At 46.6% G+C, this 18,447-nt stretch overlaps 1 protein-coding gene across 2 annotated transcripts in view; it reads left to right on the top strand.

Annotated features, from left to right (window-relative positions):
- The window catches only part of Shroom3 (shroom family member 3), a 54,475-nt gene that overhangs the window by 25,620 nt on the left and 10,408 nt on the right, over positions 1-18,447 (top strand). Inside the window, exons 3-7 of one of the 2 annotated variants that reach the window (XM_090343392.1) lie at positions 566-3,716; positions 7,676-7,749; positions 9,738-10,544; positions 11,690-12,196; positions 15,071-15,221. In XM_090343392.1, coding sequence (XP_090199518.1) covers positions 566-3,716; positions 7,676-7,749; positions 9,738-10,544; positions 11,690-12,196; positions 15,071-15,221 — 4,690 coding nt within the window. Of the gene's footprint in view, positions 1-565; positions 3,717-7,675; positions 7,750-9,737; positions 10,545-11,686; positions 12,197-15,070; positions 15,222-18,447 lie in introns of both variants that reach the window. The other variant, XM_090343391.1, reaches the window with a different exon arrangement.

Below are 18,447 nucleotides of genomic sequence, written 5' to 3'. Positions count from 1 at the left end.
ATATTTCTCTCATTCAGCTTTGTGTTTAGCTTTCTCACTGCAAACAACTTGTCTTTTGTACAGTTTCGATTCCAGGAATATTGCCAGGATGTAGCTTTCAATTCCTTAAAAAGGAAAGATATTAACTAAAATCATACACATCTCCCTCTGCCCTCACATGCCTGTTCTTATTCAGCTTGCCTCTTTCTTTCCTCCCCAATAGACAAAAAATTTCAGCTCCCTTCTTTCCTCTCCCATCTCTCGGCACATGCAGAATGTCAATTCCAGCGTAGCAGATCACATCAATATGCGGCCTGTGTCAGGCCACATGACTTCCTCTGTGCATCCCTTCTTCTAGCTAGTCTGGATGATTCATTAGCAGCACATAAGACTACAATAGTGGGTAGTTAATCCTAGTGATGACACAGTGAAGCTGAACAAAGCCCAAATATGGCCCTTTTTTACCAACCCTTTCAGAAATCCAAACAGCTTACATAACAGTACAATTATAAACTGGGTTCTGTGTCTGGAGACCTACTAAATATCTCTTCAATGATCCTGACTGCTTTGTCTCCCTTTCTTCTAGCTCATCTACAAGTGACCTCTCCAGCTACGATCATCCTTATCTGAGGCGAAGCCCTGACCAGTGCAGCTCCCAGGGGAGCATTGAAAGCCTGGAGCCCAGTGGGGGATACCCAGCCTGCCATCTTCTTTCCCCCGCCAAGTCTACCAGCAGCATTGACCAACTCAGCCACCTCCATAACAAGAGAGATTCTGCATACAGCTCCTTCTCCACCAGTTCTAGCATCCTAGAGTACCCTCCCCCTGGGGTCGCCAGCAGAGAGCGTTCAGGCTCCGTGGATACTACTTCTGCTCGAGGGGGCATCCCAGAAGGGATGCGACAGGCAAGTATCCGCTATGTCAAGACAGTCTATGATACCCGGAGGGGGACCTCAGCAGAGTATGAGGTGAACTCTTCAGACCTGCTGCTTCAAGGTCGGGAGGCCCATGCATCAACAGAGGATCAGGGATATGATAAATGGCATAGCATTTCTCGGAGCAAAGGAACACCATCCCCTTCCTGGAGCCAGCAGTGCTCCAGTTCCTTAGAGACTGGCGCTGACAACCTGTCTCATAAATTGGGTGCACCGCAGCCCCCAACTCGGAGTGACAGTTACGCAGCCTTTCGGCATCGAGAACGGCCTAACTCTTGGTCTAGTCTTGATCAGAAGCGCTTCTGTCGGTCTCAGGCAAACTCTTTGGGCTCCTTGAAATCTCCATTCCTAGATGAACAGCTCCATACTGTCCTCGAGAAAAGTCCAGAAAACAGCCCCCCAGTGAAGCCCAAGCACAATTATACTCAGAAGGCCCAGCCTGGTCAACCTCTGCTGCCAACTGGCATCTACCCTGTACCATCCCCGGAGCCACACTTTGCCCAGGTGCCCCAGCCTTCTATGAGTAGCAATGGTATGCTCTATCCTGCATTAGCCAAGGAGAGTGGCTATCCAGCTACCCCTCAGGGAGCTTGCAACAAGATGGCTGCCTTTGATGAGAATGGAAACCAAAATGGAGCGAGCAGACCTGGATTTGCCTTCTTCCAGCCATACGAACATGACTCACTATCACCAATGGAGAAGAAGCCAGAAACCACAGCCAAATATGTCCCTTACAAAGTCCATTTTCCTTCTGTGCCTGAAAACGAGGAGGATTCCTCCCTAAAGAGTCATCTCATGGCTCCTGAAGGCAATAGTGTTCATTACAATGAGAGAAAGAACACTCATAGCAACAAATCATGTTCTAATCACCATAGCCTCAAATCTCCTCTGGCCCAGGCCTGGCAAGTGAGTGGAGACAAGAGGTCTTCTAGGCTCCTGGAACCCTGCGAGAGTGATTTCCAGGAAGACCACAATGCCAATCTCAGGCAGAAGCAGGACAGAGAAGGCCTAGGCCACAGCCAGCCAGGCAACTTTGGCAAGACCAAGTCAACCTTCTCATCTCTCCAGAACATTCCAGAGAGTCTGAGAAAACAAAACAGCCTAGACCTGGCTGAGGGAGCCCAGGAGAGTTACCCTGTGGGCAGGTCTCCCTGTGCAGTCAACACCAAGGTGGAGGACTCAGGAAGGAAAGTGCTCCCTGATCACAGAGGCCACCTGGACAGGCCCGTTTCCTATCCAAGGCCCCAAGGGAGATCCAGTACTTCATCCTCTGCCCATCGTGCTGATTCAGGCTATGAAGAGTCTCCCACCCCTCCATACCAGCAAACGTCCAGCCTGGGCAGGAGGAGACTTAGCTCAGGCAGCACCTCAGCCCTTCAGGGCTTTCAGTACAGGAAACCCCACTGCTCTGTGCTGGAGAAGGTGTCCAAGTTTGAGCAGAGAGAACAAGAGAGCCACAGGCCCCCTAGCACAGGCAGCTCCGCCTACTGCCATGGATACAGAAGGGCCCCAACTTCCGGGAGTGACCTTGAGGAGACAAAAGCCAGCATCCCGGGCCCTGAGACCACTGAGCCCTTGGGCAATGGGGAGCCCAAACTGGAAGAGTCCTCCTGGCAGCCTTGCGGCCAGCAGCTGAGGAGGACTGACGAGGGGGGCCGTGGCCGAGTCAGTGAGCCCCCAAAGCCTAATGCCCGCCTGCTCCGCAGCCAGAGCACCTTCCAGCTCTTCAGCAAGGCCGACAGAGAAGGTGCAGGGCCCGAAGACAGGCCGGGCACCCCAGAATCGCCCCTGCTCGACGCGCCCTTCAGCCGCACCTACAGGAACAGCATCAAGGACGCGCAGTCCCGGGTCCTGGGTGCCACTTCCTTCCGCCGTCGGGACCTGGAGCTGGGAGCCCCCGGGACCTCCAGACCCTGGCGGCCACGGCCTGCCTCGGCCCACGTGGGACTGCGATGCCCAGAGGCCCCAGTGCCAGCCTCGGCTTCCCCGCACACCCCGCGGGAGCGGCACAGCGTGACCCCGGCCGAGCCCAGCCCGGCCCCCGCCGCCCTGCGCAGAGGCCCGCGCCGGCGCCTGACCCTGGAGCAGAAGAAGCGCTCCTACTCGGAGCCGGAGAAGATGAACGAGGTGGGGGTGTCGGAGGACGTGGAGCCTGCGCCCCTGCGTCCGCAGCGGCCCGGGGGATCGCGGTACCCCGAGAGCAGCGTGGCGGATCGGCGCCGCATCTTCGAGCGCGAGGGCAAGGCCTGCTCCACGCTCAGCCTGTCGGGGCCGGAGCTGAAGCAGTTCCAGCAGAGCGCGCTGGCCGACTACATCGAGCGCAAGACGGGCAAGCGCCCCGTCACCGCCGCGGGCTGCGGGCCCCAGGAGCCGGGGCTGCCCGAGCGCGCCCAGAGCACCTACCTCCAGGCCCTCGACGGCCCGGGCCTGGCCTCGGCCTGCAGCCGGCAGCCCCGCCAGGAAGCCACCCTCTCCCCGCCACTGCCGCCAGCAGCCACGGAGACCCCCAGGGCACCCCGAGATCGCAGCAGCTCCTTTGCCTTTGTGGGTGCACGCTTCTATGGAGAACGGCAACGCTGGGAACCCCAGACCCCGAGGGAGATACTCGCTGGTGCTAGCTGTGGACCGAGGGGCACCCAGAAGCCAGACAGGAACCCTGGAGGGTCTTCTTCTTGGGGGGCCGTGGCTAGGAGGACCGGGAAGTCCATGTCGGCCGAGGACCTGCTGGAGCGCTCTGATACCCTGGCTGTCCCCGTCCACGTGCGCTCCAGGTCATCTCCCACCGCAGACAAGAAGTGCCAGGTAGGTGTGGAGCCCGTGGGTCTTGGCTTAGGACTAGCCTTTGGTCCTGGAACATTTGGAGGGGGAGAGGGTCCTCTAATCCCAGCCTTCTTTGTTCAGTTTCCCTTTTACATATAGAAAAGCAGCATTTATTTTCCTGTGGATTCTTTTCCCCTCAGTGCCCCAATGTGGTTTACCTTCAGAAATATATACATGCCTGAATTGTTAAATAGGTATCTGATATATAGCGGTGCATTACGTGGTTAGGGAAAGTTAGATTATCCCCTTCCCAAATCCTTAGAGACCATGTATGAATAGTGTATCTATAAATTAACAATTACTGACATTGCTACTCATTGGTGTTTTGAGTTCTTCAGTTAAATCAGTTAATGATACTTTATCCTCACAGTAGATCTATGCTGCAGAATATATTGCCCCAATCAAACCCATCTCTGAGCTCTGAAGGAGAATTATACTTTGAAGAGCTCACATCAAAGCATTTTTCAAAGAACGCTCTAGACAAATATTTTAACACATCACCCCCCACACACACACACACCCAAAGCCTCAAGCAGAGCTAGGCCCAGAATTTGAGTATTTAGACACCTAGAAGTTTAATTTTCCAAATCTTCACTCCTCCTCTGGCTCTACATTTGGACATCAGAGGCTATCCCTCAATTTCCTTCCCAGCAAAGATCTTAGGAATTCCCCTATGGGTTAGCCAGGGGAGAAAAAATATGTCTCCTTGTTAGATTTATCTGTGTTCTCTGCAGAAAGTTAACCATGCCACAAGGTTTTATGTAGCTTATGTGTTTTGAAAAATGCCATGTTGGAGAATTGAAGGAAACAAAAAGAAAATAGCACTCGTGCTTTGTCAGGATGAGCGAAGAATATGAACTAAAATATCAGAAAATACTGGAGAAGTGGAGTTATGCCAATGCTACAGGAGAGGAGATTAATTTAAACTGAGGAAACTTCTGAAGGAGATGGGATTTGAATCAAGTACTAAAAGATGGGCAGGGTGTGGACAAGGGATTTGGATATGCACAAACAGGAGGAAAGCATTTTTACTTAAAAATAGCAACTAGTAAGTCTTCATTGTTTTTGAAATGTAGTCATACACACAGCCTTGAGAGAAAATTCTGTACTCTTCCAGATATTTTCTGCTCATAATTATCCAGAGATATCCTCTTCCAGTATAAATCCCCACCCCGCCCACACATACACATTCTATAAGCCTTCCATGGCCATTTTCCTCCCAATCGAAGTGAAAAACAGCTAATTTCCATTCCGTACCTTACCATTAAAACTCACATAAAATTCATGTATACTATTGATATTCTAGCTGGCTTTATGGACACCAGTATTTGACTGATACCAGTTCAACAATTTTCTGTCTCTCCCACTATTGTAAAGAAGATAGAAATTCTTAGGTGAAAGCCAACTTAGCCTCCCATTTTTCTGCCTCGGGGAATTGGCTGGATGACTATGAGTGTTATTTTGCCTTTTCCTGTAAATATTTCACAAGCCTGGCCTGTTGGGAAATAGAGTTAAGGGAAAACACAGGTATTATAAGGAAGTAAACAAACTCCCTCAAGCCCCCACTAAGTATATTATTTGAAAAGCTTGAAGATAACAATGCAGAACAGTGCCCAGGTTCCGAATAATAGCTGTTTCTCTCACCCTCTGTCTGTGTGTGTGTGTGTGTGTGTGTGTGTGTGTGTGTGTGTGTGTGTGTGTGTGTGTGTGTGTGTGTGTGTAAAACTAATGCAATTGTATCAGTATAATTATGTGTCCTAGTAATAGCAGTATATGCATTTATGTATATGTGTATTACTATATATTATATATTATTTATTATCTCTGTGTTAAAGAGGAATGGAGGTCCAAGGAGGGTGAGAAATTGGCCTAAGGTGGTTGGGAATCATAATTCGACCCATACTGTGACTTCAGAACCTTAAGTCACTGTGCTGACCTGAGGCTAAGGTCCCTACCATAGGAAACAAGAGTCAAACATCTTCCCTTCTGTCCATCAGTGAAATGATTTCATGTTTACATTTATCAATTACATTTAAATGGAATTTTTCCTGTGGATGTTTAATTTTAATAGATATCTCTGTGGCATAGAAATTAGAATGTCTTAACATGGGTCCAAAGAATGATGATTGGGATTCAATACACTTACAATCAGTTTTGAGATATTAGCAAAAATAAATTACCCACTAAGTTGATGTAATTCTATGCCTGATATTTCTCTCCTAATGTATCTCTTCACTCCACTATGTTCCTTATAGAAAATTACAGAAAAGTCTTGACAATGACCAGATACTAAAATCACAGTGAGAAAGTGCAATGAGAAGTCAGGTACCAGTGGTTCATACCCGTTTTTAGGTACTCAGGAGGCTCAGGTCTGAGATGGACGTTCAAGGGCAGGTCAGGCAGAAAAGTCCAGGAGACTTATTTCTAGGTAACCACCAAAAAGCCAGAAATGGAGCTGTGGCTCAAGTGGTAGAGTGGTTGAGCAAAAGAGTTCTGGGACAGCACCCAGGCCCTGAGTTTAAGCCCCAGGACTAGTGCCAAAAAGGAAGGAAAGACGGAAGGAAGGAAAGAAAAAGACGATGCGAATTTAGACATGTTAGGCTTCTAGCTTGGGAAATATTTTTCTTAGTTCCAAATGGTATTTTGACAGGAAATTTTCTTACTAACCTAGTGCTAGATCTGATTTCATTTTATACATAACTCAGATAAAGTTGATAACTCGGTGCCAAATCATTCGAATGCAGAAGTTAGGTTCATTCCATACTAAAATGCAAAGGATACAAACATATGTAAACTTTACTGCAGAGTCCAAATGGGGTTTGGGCTTATTCCAAATACTGACAAAGTAGCACATTCATGTCAATGGAGGAAAGGTATAGGGGAGGATGTAAAAGACCTACCATAAGGTTTTATGGGGCACGGGAATTTCTGTAGGCTGCTTTTTTTTCTCTGCCTCTCTCTCTCTCTCTCTCTCTCTCTCTCTCTCTCTCTCTCTCTCTCTCTCTCTCTCTCTCTCTCTCTCTCTCACACATTATGAATGCTAATAGTCCATAATTTGTAGACTGCAAGGTACTTAGTGGTATCTGACACACAGCAAATTCCCAAGAAGGGAGAGCTTCAGTGCTCAATACTCAAATCTTGTTTGTTCTGTTACCTCCTACTACCTTTGTGCCTTTCTTGCTTATGAATGCCTCTACTTTGAGGGGAAGAGAGAAAAATGGGATAAAAGGCAATTAACTCTTTGGACAGGCTAAATGGTGGAATGAAATGTTAAAACTTGCAAGATTGTCTATGAATTTTATTAAGGAGATGGATGCCTCATCTCAATCATGGACCAGCCCACCTGTGATAGACTTTGCATTATCATTTTAAATTATCTTTTCAGTGCTCTATAATATTTAAAAACAAAATTATCCCAAAGAAGTACTCTGACTTACTGATATCACTTGTGAGAATTTTTGTTATTACTGAGTGGGAATAGTGAGCCTGATTACAAACCAAATTCACATCATTCAGATCTTCTCTTAATATATGTCAGAGTACATGAGATTCTTTTCAAGATTCAATAATCCTCCTTTTCCTGTCATTTCTCACGTCTCCTTACAGCCTTTGGACTTACTGTTATCAGTGCATTTCAAAGGTTGCAGTTGTTTTGAATTCTGAACATAATCAGACTTCTGCTTGGGAAACATTTTCTGGCAGAGATTTCTGGTGAGAGATAGAAGTTCAGACCTTGACTGTCACTTTTGGTCTTGAGCCTCTCTCCTAGTTGATGCTGTGGAGGCAGTAATATTAGCTAGAACTTTGACTGTAAATGAAAAACACTGCCATAGTGCCTGACAGTACTAAGGAATAAATTAGGTTTCCTTTCTCCTCCCTGCACACTACTGGCAAATGTAAACATCTGTTTTTTGGTAATTTGGCTGTGCCTTTGTTTCAAGGATGTGCTCCTGGGGGAAGACAGTGGCTTTGGTTTTGTGAAGAATCCATGTTACCCGGCTGACTTTGGATCTAGGTATGTATATGTGCTTCTGATGTCCTCTGCCTGCACATACTTTTGGGATTAAGCAACTACTGGTCCTTTATACAGGAGATGGAAATAGGACCTGTTGAATAACATCAGGGGGTGCCTTTTCAGTAGCCTGAGGAAAATGTTTCATTTATAAGTTGAATTTTTCTAAGAATGATACTTGATGCAGAATGGGCTTTGAATAGGTGCTGTTGAGGAAACATTTGATTTCTATCGAGTTGACTGTCAGGGTTATTAATGGCAATGCTTCTTTCATATATTAGTGGTAACTTGCACACATGGGGCCTCGCTTGTATGGCTCATCTCTCCCGGGTGTGTATGTATGCGCGTGCACATGGCACACAGGTTAGGTCTGGGGACAAAAGAGCCAGGGAACAGAGTAGGCTGAGCTGCTTCACTGAACAAATGTGGAGAAAGACACCAGAGGGAACGATGACCTCATAATCACGAGAGGTAAAAGGCAGCAAGAGGTCATTTAAGAAAACCAGTCTGCTTCAGAATCATGTTTTCCAGCTGGAAAGTTCTGATGACTTTTTTTTGTAATGATTTGAACTCTGTATTCACACCTTAGTAAATACAGATGTGCCAAGAGGGTTTTCCTTGAACTGCATCTATGAATAGCTTTAGTGCCACAGCCTGAGAGCTGTCTGCTACCATATATTATTACTAATGGGAATGTGTTTAAACCTTCTCTGCTACTTTGCATGATTTTTTTTCCATTTTTCTCAACCATGCCATGGAAGGGAAGACCATTCCCAGAGGATCTGCCTCTGGGTATCCAACTTCCTTCTTGGGGAGCCCTCCCAATGAGTGCACCACAGCCCTTCTTAGGTGTGAAGGGGGCTGCGATGGGAAGGAAGGGGTGGCATCTGGGAGAGAGATGGGCTGTTGCTTAATCATCTGCTTCTATAGCACAGAACAGTAAGTATCCCCTGGAGAAGAGCTGACTGGGTTCTCTGCAGGCTAAGTTATCCTGGCACGTAGATGGTTCAGTGGCTGACCCTACAGTGTTGCTGTGACATAGATCTGAGTCACCACTCTCTCCTAGGAGGAGGTGACATCCACGCTCTAGTCAGGGACTGTAGATATAGTATTTCCAAGTGATTTGCTAGAGATTTTTTTAATCTGTTAGTTTGGGCATTGCTGGATGTCGGTGCTACAGTCTATTTTCTTTTCAAACACAAAAAGTATTGGTGTCTGGAGAACAGTTGAATCACAGTGCACTATTTTTGCTTCTTATTGCCATTGTCTTTCTTGAGAGGTAACTGTTTATGATAAGCTCCTTAGTTCAATCTTCCCCACCCCCCCCCACCTCCCGTTTTCTAATTTTCATCTTGGGAGATGAAAACACTAGGATACTTAAAAGTAAACTTTCAAACTTGCCAGCTACTGGTGGCTCATGCCTGTAATCCTGGCTATATAAGAGGCACAGATTTGAGAATCATGGTTCAAAGCCAGCTTGGGAAGGCAAGTTCATGAGACTCTTATCTCCAATCAACCACCAAAACACCAAAAATGAAGCTGACTCACATGGTATGTCAGCCTTGAGCAAAAAAGCTAAGGGACAGCACCTGGGTGCCTGAGTTCAAGCCCCAGTGCTGGCAAAAATAAGCCCATAGCAGCATTCCAAGTGCACCTTCCCCAGGTGGCGCTGGGAGGAGCCAGGAGCCGTTCCTCCAAGCAGTCCTAAAAGGAACTGGCAGTGTCTTTCTCCTGTCCTGCAGCCTACCATCAGATGCCACGTGTGTGGTGTGTGTGTGCAGGAAATGCCCTGAGTGTAGGCACAGCATGTGGCATTTTTTTTTAGGCCTTCATAAGACTTCGTCCTGACTATAAGCAGCCAGGGAAGAGCAGTGAGTAGCGGCTCTATGGTCCTTCTTGTTTCATGTTGTTCCTCTATGTCTATGTGAACCTAGGACTCAGTGCCTTCCTGTCTGTGGGCACTAACTCTCTTGTCTGTGCCCTATTTCCAGGTTGCTCAGTTGTTCAGATAGAGGCCAAGAAGAGACTCCGGCATCCTTCCATCCTCCTGCCCCACAGTGGGACAGCCTGGGCTGCAAAGCAGCCAGTGTCTGTTCAGGTCCTAGTGAGTGTCCCAAAGCCAGCAGAATGCAAGGGCACATCCCAGACACTCGGGCTGCCACCTTGACCCCACTCAGCTCCCCTCTGCCTTCACCGGTTCCTTCCAGTTACTGCACGCAGCTGGCCTCCGATCAGCAGAGTGGAAGGGATGGGCAGGCAGGGCAACAGCCTCTGGCACCCTACACCCCTGGAGGGGCCCACAGAAGTGATGGTCTCATCCAGCCTCCCAGCCCAGAGCACGGGGTGGTAGAGGGTGCATGGAAGAGGGCCAGTCCGCCCCAGCGGCCCCCTCCTCCTCGAGTGAAATGGGCTCACATAGCAACAGAGGACGGCCTCTCCCAGGATGCCTCAGCACCCGAGTTTGCAAACCCAAAGCACTACCACAAGCAGCAGCCGAGTCTTCCGAGTTCATGCAGCACTTCTGACCCAGACACTCCTGGGAGGCTCTCTCTCCGCATCTCCGAGTCAGCCCTGCAGGCCTCCCCACCCCTCCGGGAAGACTATGAGGATGACGTGTTTATGAAGGACTTGCACAAGGCCACCTCCAGCCCCACGTTCGAAGCCCTCCCTCCACCTCCACCTCCTCCAGTGAGCCAGGAAACCCCCATGAGCTCCTCAGATGATTTTCCTCCCCCTCCTCCCCAAGCCGTGTTCGAGGCACTGGCAGATAGCCATGCCCACGAAGAGCCTGGCAGCAGGTGAGTGATGCCTCCAGGCCTGGCAGCCATCAGGGAGGAGGATCAGGGCTTTCTTTGCTAACAGAACTCCATGTACAAAGCCAGGCATAGTGGCTCGAGCCTGGAATCCTAGCTACTCAGGAGGCTGAGATCTGTAGACCACAGTTCAAAGTCAGCCTGGGCACTAAAGTTTGTGAGATTCTTATCTCCAGTTAACGACTAGAAAACCAGAAGTGGCCCTGTGGCTCCAGTAGCCTTAAGCTGAAGAGCTCAGAGGTAGGACTCAGGTCCAAAGTTCGAGCCCCATGACCGACAAAAAAAATCCACGTACAGGTTTCCCAAGTCCTTTTGCTGTCCGTGGAAAGCCCTGGGCTTTTCCAGAGCTCAGCTCAGGTAGCTAGCAGACTTGTTTCTTTCGGTAACCTGGGGTGGGTAGTTATCCTGCCAGTGTTAGCACCAAGAAGGTAGTGAGAAAGCCCAAACCCAACCCTCCTCCCTGCCTCCATGAAATAATGAAAAGAAGGTATATAGAAGTGCGGGGGGAGGGAGGGACTTTTTTCCTAATAGAATGTCATTCTTCAATTTCTACTCTATCAAGAGTATATAGGGATCTTCCCAAAACCAAACCCCAAATTAAGCAGGTTTGTCACAGGCTGTGCTAAACACACACACACACACACACACACACACACACACGCACGCACGCACGCACGCACACACGCACACGGGCAGCCTCCTTTCTGTCAAGAGCCACCCTGTGTCCACAGGCAGGAATGAAGAGTAGAGCTAAATATCCATGTTTAGGGGAGAGCTCTTTGGAAGCCACAAGGGCAGCAGGACAGGCGAGAAGCACTTCCTGGAATGGGAATAGGAACTCTCCCAGCAACAAAAATCAAATCCAAAACAAACCTCTTGGGGTGGTGTACCCAGTGCGACAACTGTGACTTGTCACTGCTACCTTCTCTTTGCTCAGCCTTTCAGAACATTCTAGAGTGCAAGAGCAACCTTCACCCAAACTGATGAATATCAGATCTGTGTCCCATGGATAAACAAGTCTGAGCTGAGAAGGTCCTTTACAGCCTCCAGTTTGGGGGAGGACGACCTCAAAATGCAACTCTCACCTTCACCTTCTCCTGACTCTTAACTCCTTTTTTTACCCTTAGCAGCTCCAGCAGATTTTCGAAGGTGGCAGTTACAAGGGAAAGACATATGCCTAGTGCAGCCCCGGTAATAAGCAGTCAGATCCTGGCTTCCAGACCTCAAACTTCTATCAAAGGTTCAGAGGCCAATGAGTCCAACCCACACTTCATCATGAGTGTTCAGCCACAACTTGCTGGGTCTCTTGGCCAGCAGCCAAGCCTAGAGCAGCCATCTCCCAGCCAGACCCAAAGCTTCATCCATGAACCGGTGAGTGGAACTCAGGGTGTGGAAAAGAATGTGAGTCCTGTGCCTCAGAAGACCTCAGAAGACCGCAGAACAGAGGCCCTGGCCAAAGAAATCGTGCACCAAGACAAATCTCTGGCAGACATTTTGGATCCAGAATCCAGAATGAAGACAACTATGGACTTGATGGAAGGCTTGTTCCCCCGAACCGTTAATGTGCTAACGGAAAACAGCACAAAGAAGGCGGCCCTGCAGAGAAGTGTCAGCTGCCCTGGATGTGAAGGCAAGAGGTAAGGCCCTCTCAAGGACCCTGGGAGGCTCCAGCCCCTTCCACGGGATGATGCTGAGGCCAAGTGTGCTTATTCCATGTTCCGTGTCCACACATCTCTGGCCCAACAATGACGTTCCACCCCAGCCTTAGGGAAGCAGCGGCAGAGTAGAGGATAGGGCACATGTCCAACAACAAAATAATTACCTATAATACCTTCACCTTCTTCACCTTCCGTGTGGTCGTTTCTTTTACGCATTATCTCATTTCATCTTCACAAGCCCCTCTGTGGGAGAGCTGACACTTTTGTTTTACAAAATAAGGGAACTGGGGAGGGGCTGGGGGGAGGGAAATGGGGACAGAACCATGAGAAGGGGTTATCATTGTGAGAAGTAATGCACCTCACCTGACGAATATAACTGTAACCCCTCTTTCCATTAGCCTGACCAAGAAAAAATAAGGGAACTGGACTGAGAGCATCTAGGTTTAAACTCGGGCCTCCACGCCTGAAGCTAATGTGCTCTTTATAAAGAGGAGGAGAACCTAGAGAGTGGTTCTGTAGTACATTGAACATACACCCTCAACTTGTAGAATATGAACAGGTGAAAGTGGTTGTTCTCTCCAGCCTCTGTGTGGGCCCTCAGCCCCACTCCAGAAGCTCCTCTTCCACATCCAGTGCCCCCCACACCGTGAGAGAACAGGACAGTATGAACTTCTTTTAGCTTGAATTATTTCAGTAGTTTCTCAAATGTTTGATTTCCTTGAAGGACTACTGTGAGGATTTTTTTTATTCCCTTGATTTCCAATGGAAACTGTATGCTGACAGATTGCTGTGCAGCAGTGAGTAGCTTCCAGACTAAATAGAAACAGAACATTTCATCCAAATTTCAGCTTGCCTTTTAGAAATCTCCAGCTGATTGTAACTTCATTGCGAGCAGGAATAGCATATTTTGTAGGAAGCGGAGGGAGAAGGGAAAGTTATTTAAGCTGTCCACCTATTTAAGCTGTCTACCTTTTCAAACTGTCTACTTCTGCTATTGGAGGTCATCTTCATGTAAGGCCCTACAGTTACCTTTTCCCTCCCTTGATTTTCAGATGTGGGAAATAGAGGCTAGTTGAGACTTATCAAGGGCTATGATGGGTGTCCTATGATCGTATCTGATCACCTGCTGTTACACGACTTAAGCTACTTCAAATGCACTGCATGCAGGTGCATTGAAAACCTAAGCCAGCCAGGCACTGGAGGCTCCTGCTTATGTGATTGTAGCCATTCAGGAAAGGCTGAGATCTAAGGGCAGGTTCAAGGCCAGCCCAGGCAGGAAAGTCCATGTGACTCTTGTCTCTGAATTAATTTAAAAAAAAAAAAAAAGTGTGGCTTAAGTGGTAGAGCACCAGCTCTGAGCAGGAAAAGCTCAAGGATAGCACCCAGGCCCACTAATAGCACATGTGCACACACAAATTTGAAGTAATTTTAAAATACATCCTTAGAGCATCCTTACAGGAAAGCTTGCCAGTATACACAAAAGTTCAAATCCCAGTTCACACCCAAGGGAGGGATCCTTAGAAGTACCCTTAGAACTCTGTTTCTCTCAGTCAATTTGGTAGTGAAATGGTCCTGCTGCCTTTACTAAGACCTTCAGAAGGACAGCAGGCGCCATCTCCTGGTGAAAAGAAACACTGTGTGAGGAGATAAAGTAGCCATGGTAAGGTTTAATCAGACACCTAAGATGCCCATTTGTAATGCAGATACTTGGCGAAAGTTGACAAAATGTGTAAGAACTTTTTCCCATTTTTCTCATCATCTGGGTTAAAGGTAGATATGCTACTTAGATGGGCAGTCATTAAGCAGGAAACCAGTAAGGATGATTGTGTGTGCCTAATGCCATAATAAAATCATGGGCTCTATTATTAAATAATACCACAAGACTAAATAAAATTCCTCTCCAGAAAAGCTTATCTTATTTCTGTAGAGTCATTATCTGAATTCTTGTTTAGGTTCAGGCATGTGGCTCAGGGGTAGAACACTGTCTAATATATGTGAAGCTCCAGGTTCCATCCAGCACGACCAAAAAGTAAACTCTGGGATGAAAGGCCAGATTGCAGTGAATTTAAAAAAAAAAAAAACGTAGATATGCTTCTCACTTCCTACTCCTTTGTCTGTGTGCACTGGTACTGATGCTTGAACTCTGAGCCTTGAGCTCTCCCTTGGCTTTATTGCTCAAGGCTGGCTATTTACCACTGGAGCCATACCTCTACTTTGAGCTCTTTGCCTGTTAATTGGAGACAAGTCTCACAGAGTTTTCTGCCTTGACTGACTTTAAACTTCGATCCCGCACAGGCCTGAGCCACCAGTGCCTTGGCCCACTCTTGTAAAAACAAAACAAAAAACCCTCTTCTATAGCTTTGAAACTTCTGTACTCAATGAACAGATTTTACATTTTGTGTTGGGCCAACACATTTCAGATTTCCCATGTTTACATAGGTATGCAGATTAAGAAAAACGTACAAGTATCGAAGCAATAGTACCTTAGGCATCAGAAAGATGGGTAACTGCAGAAAACAAAGAAATAACCTTAAACATAAATTTGAGCAACACCTGGAAACATCTTCCTTTTGATCGAATATTGCTCTGTCTTGGCTTTTCATGAAACAAGGAAACAAACAGGCTAAATGGCTTTCCTGAGACCTGACTCCCACTACCGTCTCCAGGACTGCCTTTGTGGTTTTGTAGCCCCGTGTGCCTCACTTTAGTAGTTCTGGACACAGGAACCACTCATTAGTAAATGTTTGCTAACCTACCCCAACTTCTGGGAAAGATAATTATGTATTTCTGGTCAGATGAAGCTCCCGATTTGTGCTATGTGTGTGACGGTCCTTTGTGTTCTTTGTGGCCCAGGAGTGAAGACAAGGAAGTACCAGGAGTCTTGATCAACTGCCCTGCCTACTACAGTGTGTCCGCCGCCAAGGCTGAGCTTCTGAACAAAATCAAAGATATGCCAGAAGAGGCGCACGAAGAGGAGGAGCAGGTGGATGTTAATGAAAAAAAGGTACCTAAGCCATGGGGCTCCTGGTCCCTATTCCTGCTTGCAGTTAAGGCTTCTGACCCCCAAATCAGGAGAGACAAGGCCAGACCTTGCCAAAACCATTATTAGACTAGATTTCCTTGGCACTCTGGTTTCCTTTGAGTATCTATGGCAGGTAAACTACTCTCATTCCTAGTTTTTTTTAGATGGTAAAATGAAGCACAGAGGGCTATCTTAATCTCATGCCTATCTTAATCTCATGCCTAAGAAGCTGGACCTGGGATCCCAACACTGTCATAGTTTACAATCAAAAGGAAAATTAGAAGCTGGGAGGTAATTCAGTGATTGAGTCCTTGCCTAACATTGCACAGGCTCAGATGATCTCCTCAGTACCTCAAAAAAACAATACTGAAAATGTGCTTTGTTTTCCATTTTTGGGGTGTGGGAAAGGGGCATAGGAATGAAGGGAAGAAGGATAAGTAAATGCAGTCAGTACTCAGAACCTGACCTCTCAAATTGTAACCCCTTTGTACAACTCTTTTAAGGTAACAAGTGAAAAGTGAAAATACCGAGTGAAAATTAAAGAGAATCTAACAGATTTAACATTAACCTTGATCCATTCCCCACCTCTCTCTGTAATACCTCAATGAAGGGCTTAAAGGAACAGAATTGGAATTTAGTTTTTAGCATTTGGTCCTCCTACAGAGATTTGAAATGTCAAACATTTCTAAAATGACCACACGACTCCCACATACCACGGAGTTGTAAGCTAGGCTGTGTCTGCAGGCACAACGTTCTTGCCATTCCCCTCTGTCTTGCAGCTCTCCTGCACCCAGGCATGCATACTCAAAAGGATACTTCAGGCTCACTTCATGTTGTGAGTGTAAGTTTTCAGTGAAGGTTTCTTTTGTTCTATGTCTCCCAAAACTTACTGGAGGAAGCATTTTCACCAGGAATAGGAAGGAATTGGAGGCATTCTTATCCTTCCTAGCATCCCAGGGCTGGAGGTCATATGCCACCTCCCAGACAAGGATTTCTATCCAGATACTTCATCTCCAGCACTCAACACCACATTCTCTGTATACCCCAAGGACTGAGCCATATAAAATACCATTGGATGTGTCATGTTGCCATGGCAACCTAAATATTTATAGAGATGTCTGTTGTCCTATTCTTTGTTATCAACATACCTGAATTACAGTAGCAATTACTCTTCTCCCATCTTAATGTTAGGTTTTAATTCCTTTTATTATAACTTTCTGAGGGCCAGGAGTTTTTCCTAGTGCCTAGCATGCACAAAGACCTGGGTTCGATTCCTTGGTACCATATAACACAGAAAAAAAGCCAGAAGTGACTCATGTGGTAGAGTGCTAGCCTTGAGGAATGCCCAAGGACAGTGCTTAGGCCCTGAGTCCAAGCTCCAGGACTGACAAAAAAAATTTTTAATTAAAAAATAACTTTCTCTGATAACATGATAATGTGGCAAAAAGTATTTTTGGACTTTGAGAATATGAAAGGATTTATTCATTTTCATAGGAAATAATACTAGATATGTTTCAGGTATAGGCTATGTTTTTCTACATACTGATTTTGTATGCACTGGAGCTTGAACTCAGGACCTACGCACTGTCCCTTAGCTTTTTCACTCAAGGTTAATGTTCTGCCTAGTGGAGCCACAGCTCCACTAGGTAATTGAAGAATCTCATGGACTTTTCTGCCTAAGCTGGCTTTGAATCATGATCCTCAGATCTCAGCCTTCTGAGTACCTAGGATTACAGGTGTGTTCCACTGGTACCCAGGTCCCATGCAGAGTTCTATTTGTTCTTCCAGTTTCTTTTTCTGAGGCTGTAAATGACTTGGGGGTTGAAGCGAGTTTGTAAGTGTGAGAGGATAAGTTCATAAGATGGGCTCCCTGAGAGCACACATTGCTCCTTCCAGACCCTTCTTTGTAAACCTGAGCAAACATTGGGTCTGCCCTAGAGCCCATGGGCTGGGGAGGGAGATGGATTACTTTAGGACAATCATTAAAAACCTTCTGATTGACATACATGTGGTGCTAGGGGAGCATAGAAGAGGGAGAATTGAGCTCTGTGGGACAACGTGACCACATGAGTCAGGACAAGAGAAAATGACAAGACAGGGAAAAACATGGGGGAAACTTGAGAAGAAAAATCAGATGCTGTGAACAAGAAGAAGAAATATGTGTTAGGAGTTGCCATTTAGGAATGTAAAAATAAAAGGCCTCAAGATTAAAGGATCAAAAGAAAATTATAAAGGAAGACCACAAGTGTGGGAAGTAAAGCTGAAAGGATCACATCACAGAGGTCACCCAGGCTGCGTGGGAAACCACATCGCAGTACAGAGCTCTTTAACACTGTTTCAATATATTACACATTAAATATATCCTGGACTTTCCATTGGTGCAACTTAATATATTCAGTTTGGAAACAACATTTAGGAGCTTTAAACAAGGACAGTGTTAAAGGCTCTATTACCATTCAGCCTATAAAGTTCAGCTTCTTCCTAATATCCAGCATGCTTTTCTAATTATGGCTTTAAAAAGTTAATAGTCCCTAAGATTATTTCAAGCGTCCACCAGCTTCAGCAAAGTATTAATTCATTACCTTGTAATTGGTTAATTGGAAGATACTAGTACGCTCTTGCGTATAAATATTAAAAAAAAAAACTGCCTGGTGCAATGACTCGTGCCTGTAATCCTAGCCACTCAGGAGGCTGAGATCTGAGGATCAGGGTTCAAAGCCATCCCGGGCACTAAAGAACATGACTCTTAGCTCCAATTAACCACTAGAAAAAAATCAAAACAAAAAACTAGCAAGTGGGGCTGTGGCCCAAGGAGTAGGGCAGGAGCTGAAGAGCTCAAGGACAGAGCCCAGGCCCAGAGTTCAAGCTCCTTGACCCCCCCCCCCCAAAAAATGCTAGCATTTAAAATTAGCCCTTCCATTTTTTATTTAACCAACCAACCAAGATTGTGAACATTTCCTTTTTAGAGTGATCACAGTTCCATATCCTGAAAGCCAAAAGAAGAATGCTTGTCCTAGGACTCAGTTTGCCCCAAGGGACCCATATGTGGCTCCTCCAGTTCTCAACTGCTCCTCATTCCTTAAGTTCCGCCGTGGACTTCCTTTCAGCCTGCCAAGAATTCCTTTCAGAATAGATCTTCTGGTGGCAGATTCTTCGTCTGATAGTGCCCTTTCATTCCTGAAGGACATTCTCATTGCATCTGGAAGTC

This window comes from Megascapheus bottae, chromosome 13 (genome assembly GCF_031878675.1).
Source record: "Megascapheus bottae isolate mThoBot1 chromosome 13, mThoBot2.hap1, whole genome shotgun sequence".
NCBI classification, from domain to species: Eukaryota; Metazoa; Chordata; class Mammalia; order Rodentia; family Geomyidae; genus Megascapheus; species Megascapheus bottae.
Note: the sequence above shows the minus strand (reverse complement) of the source record. Positions and strands in the feature narration are given on the sequence as shown.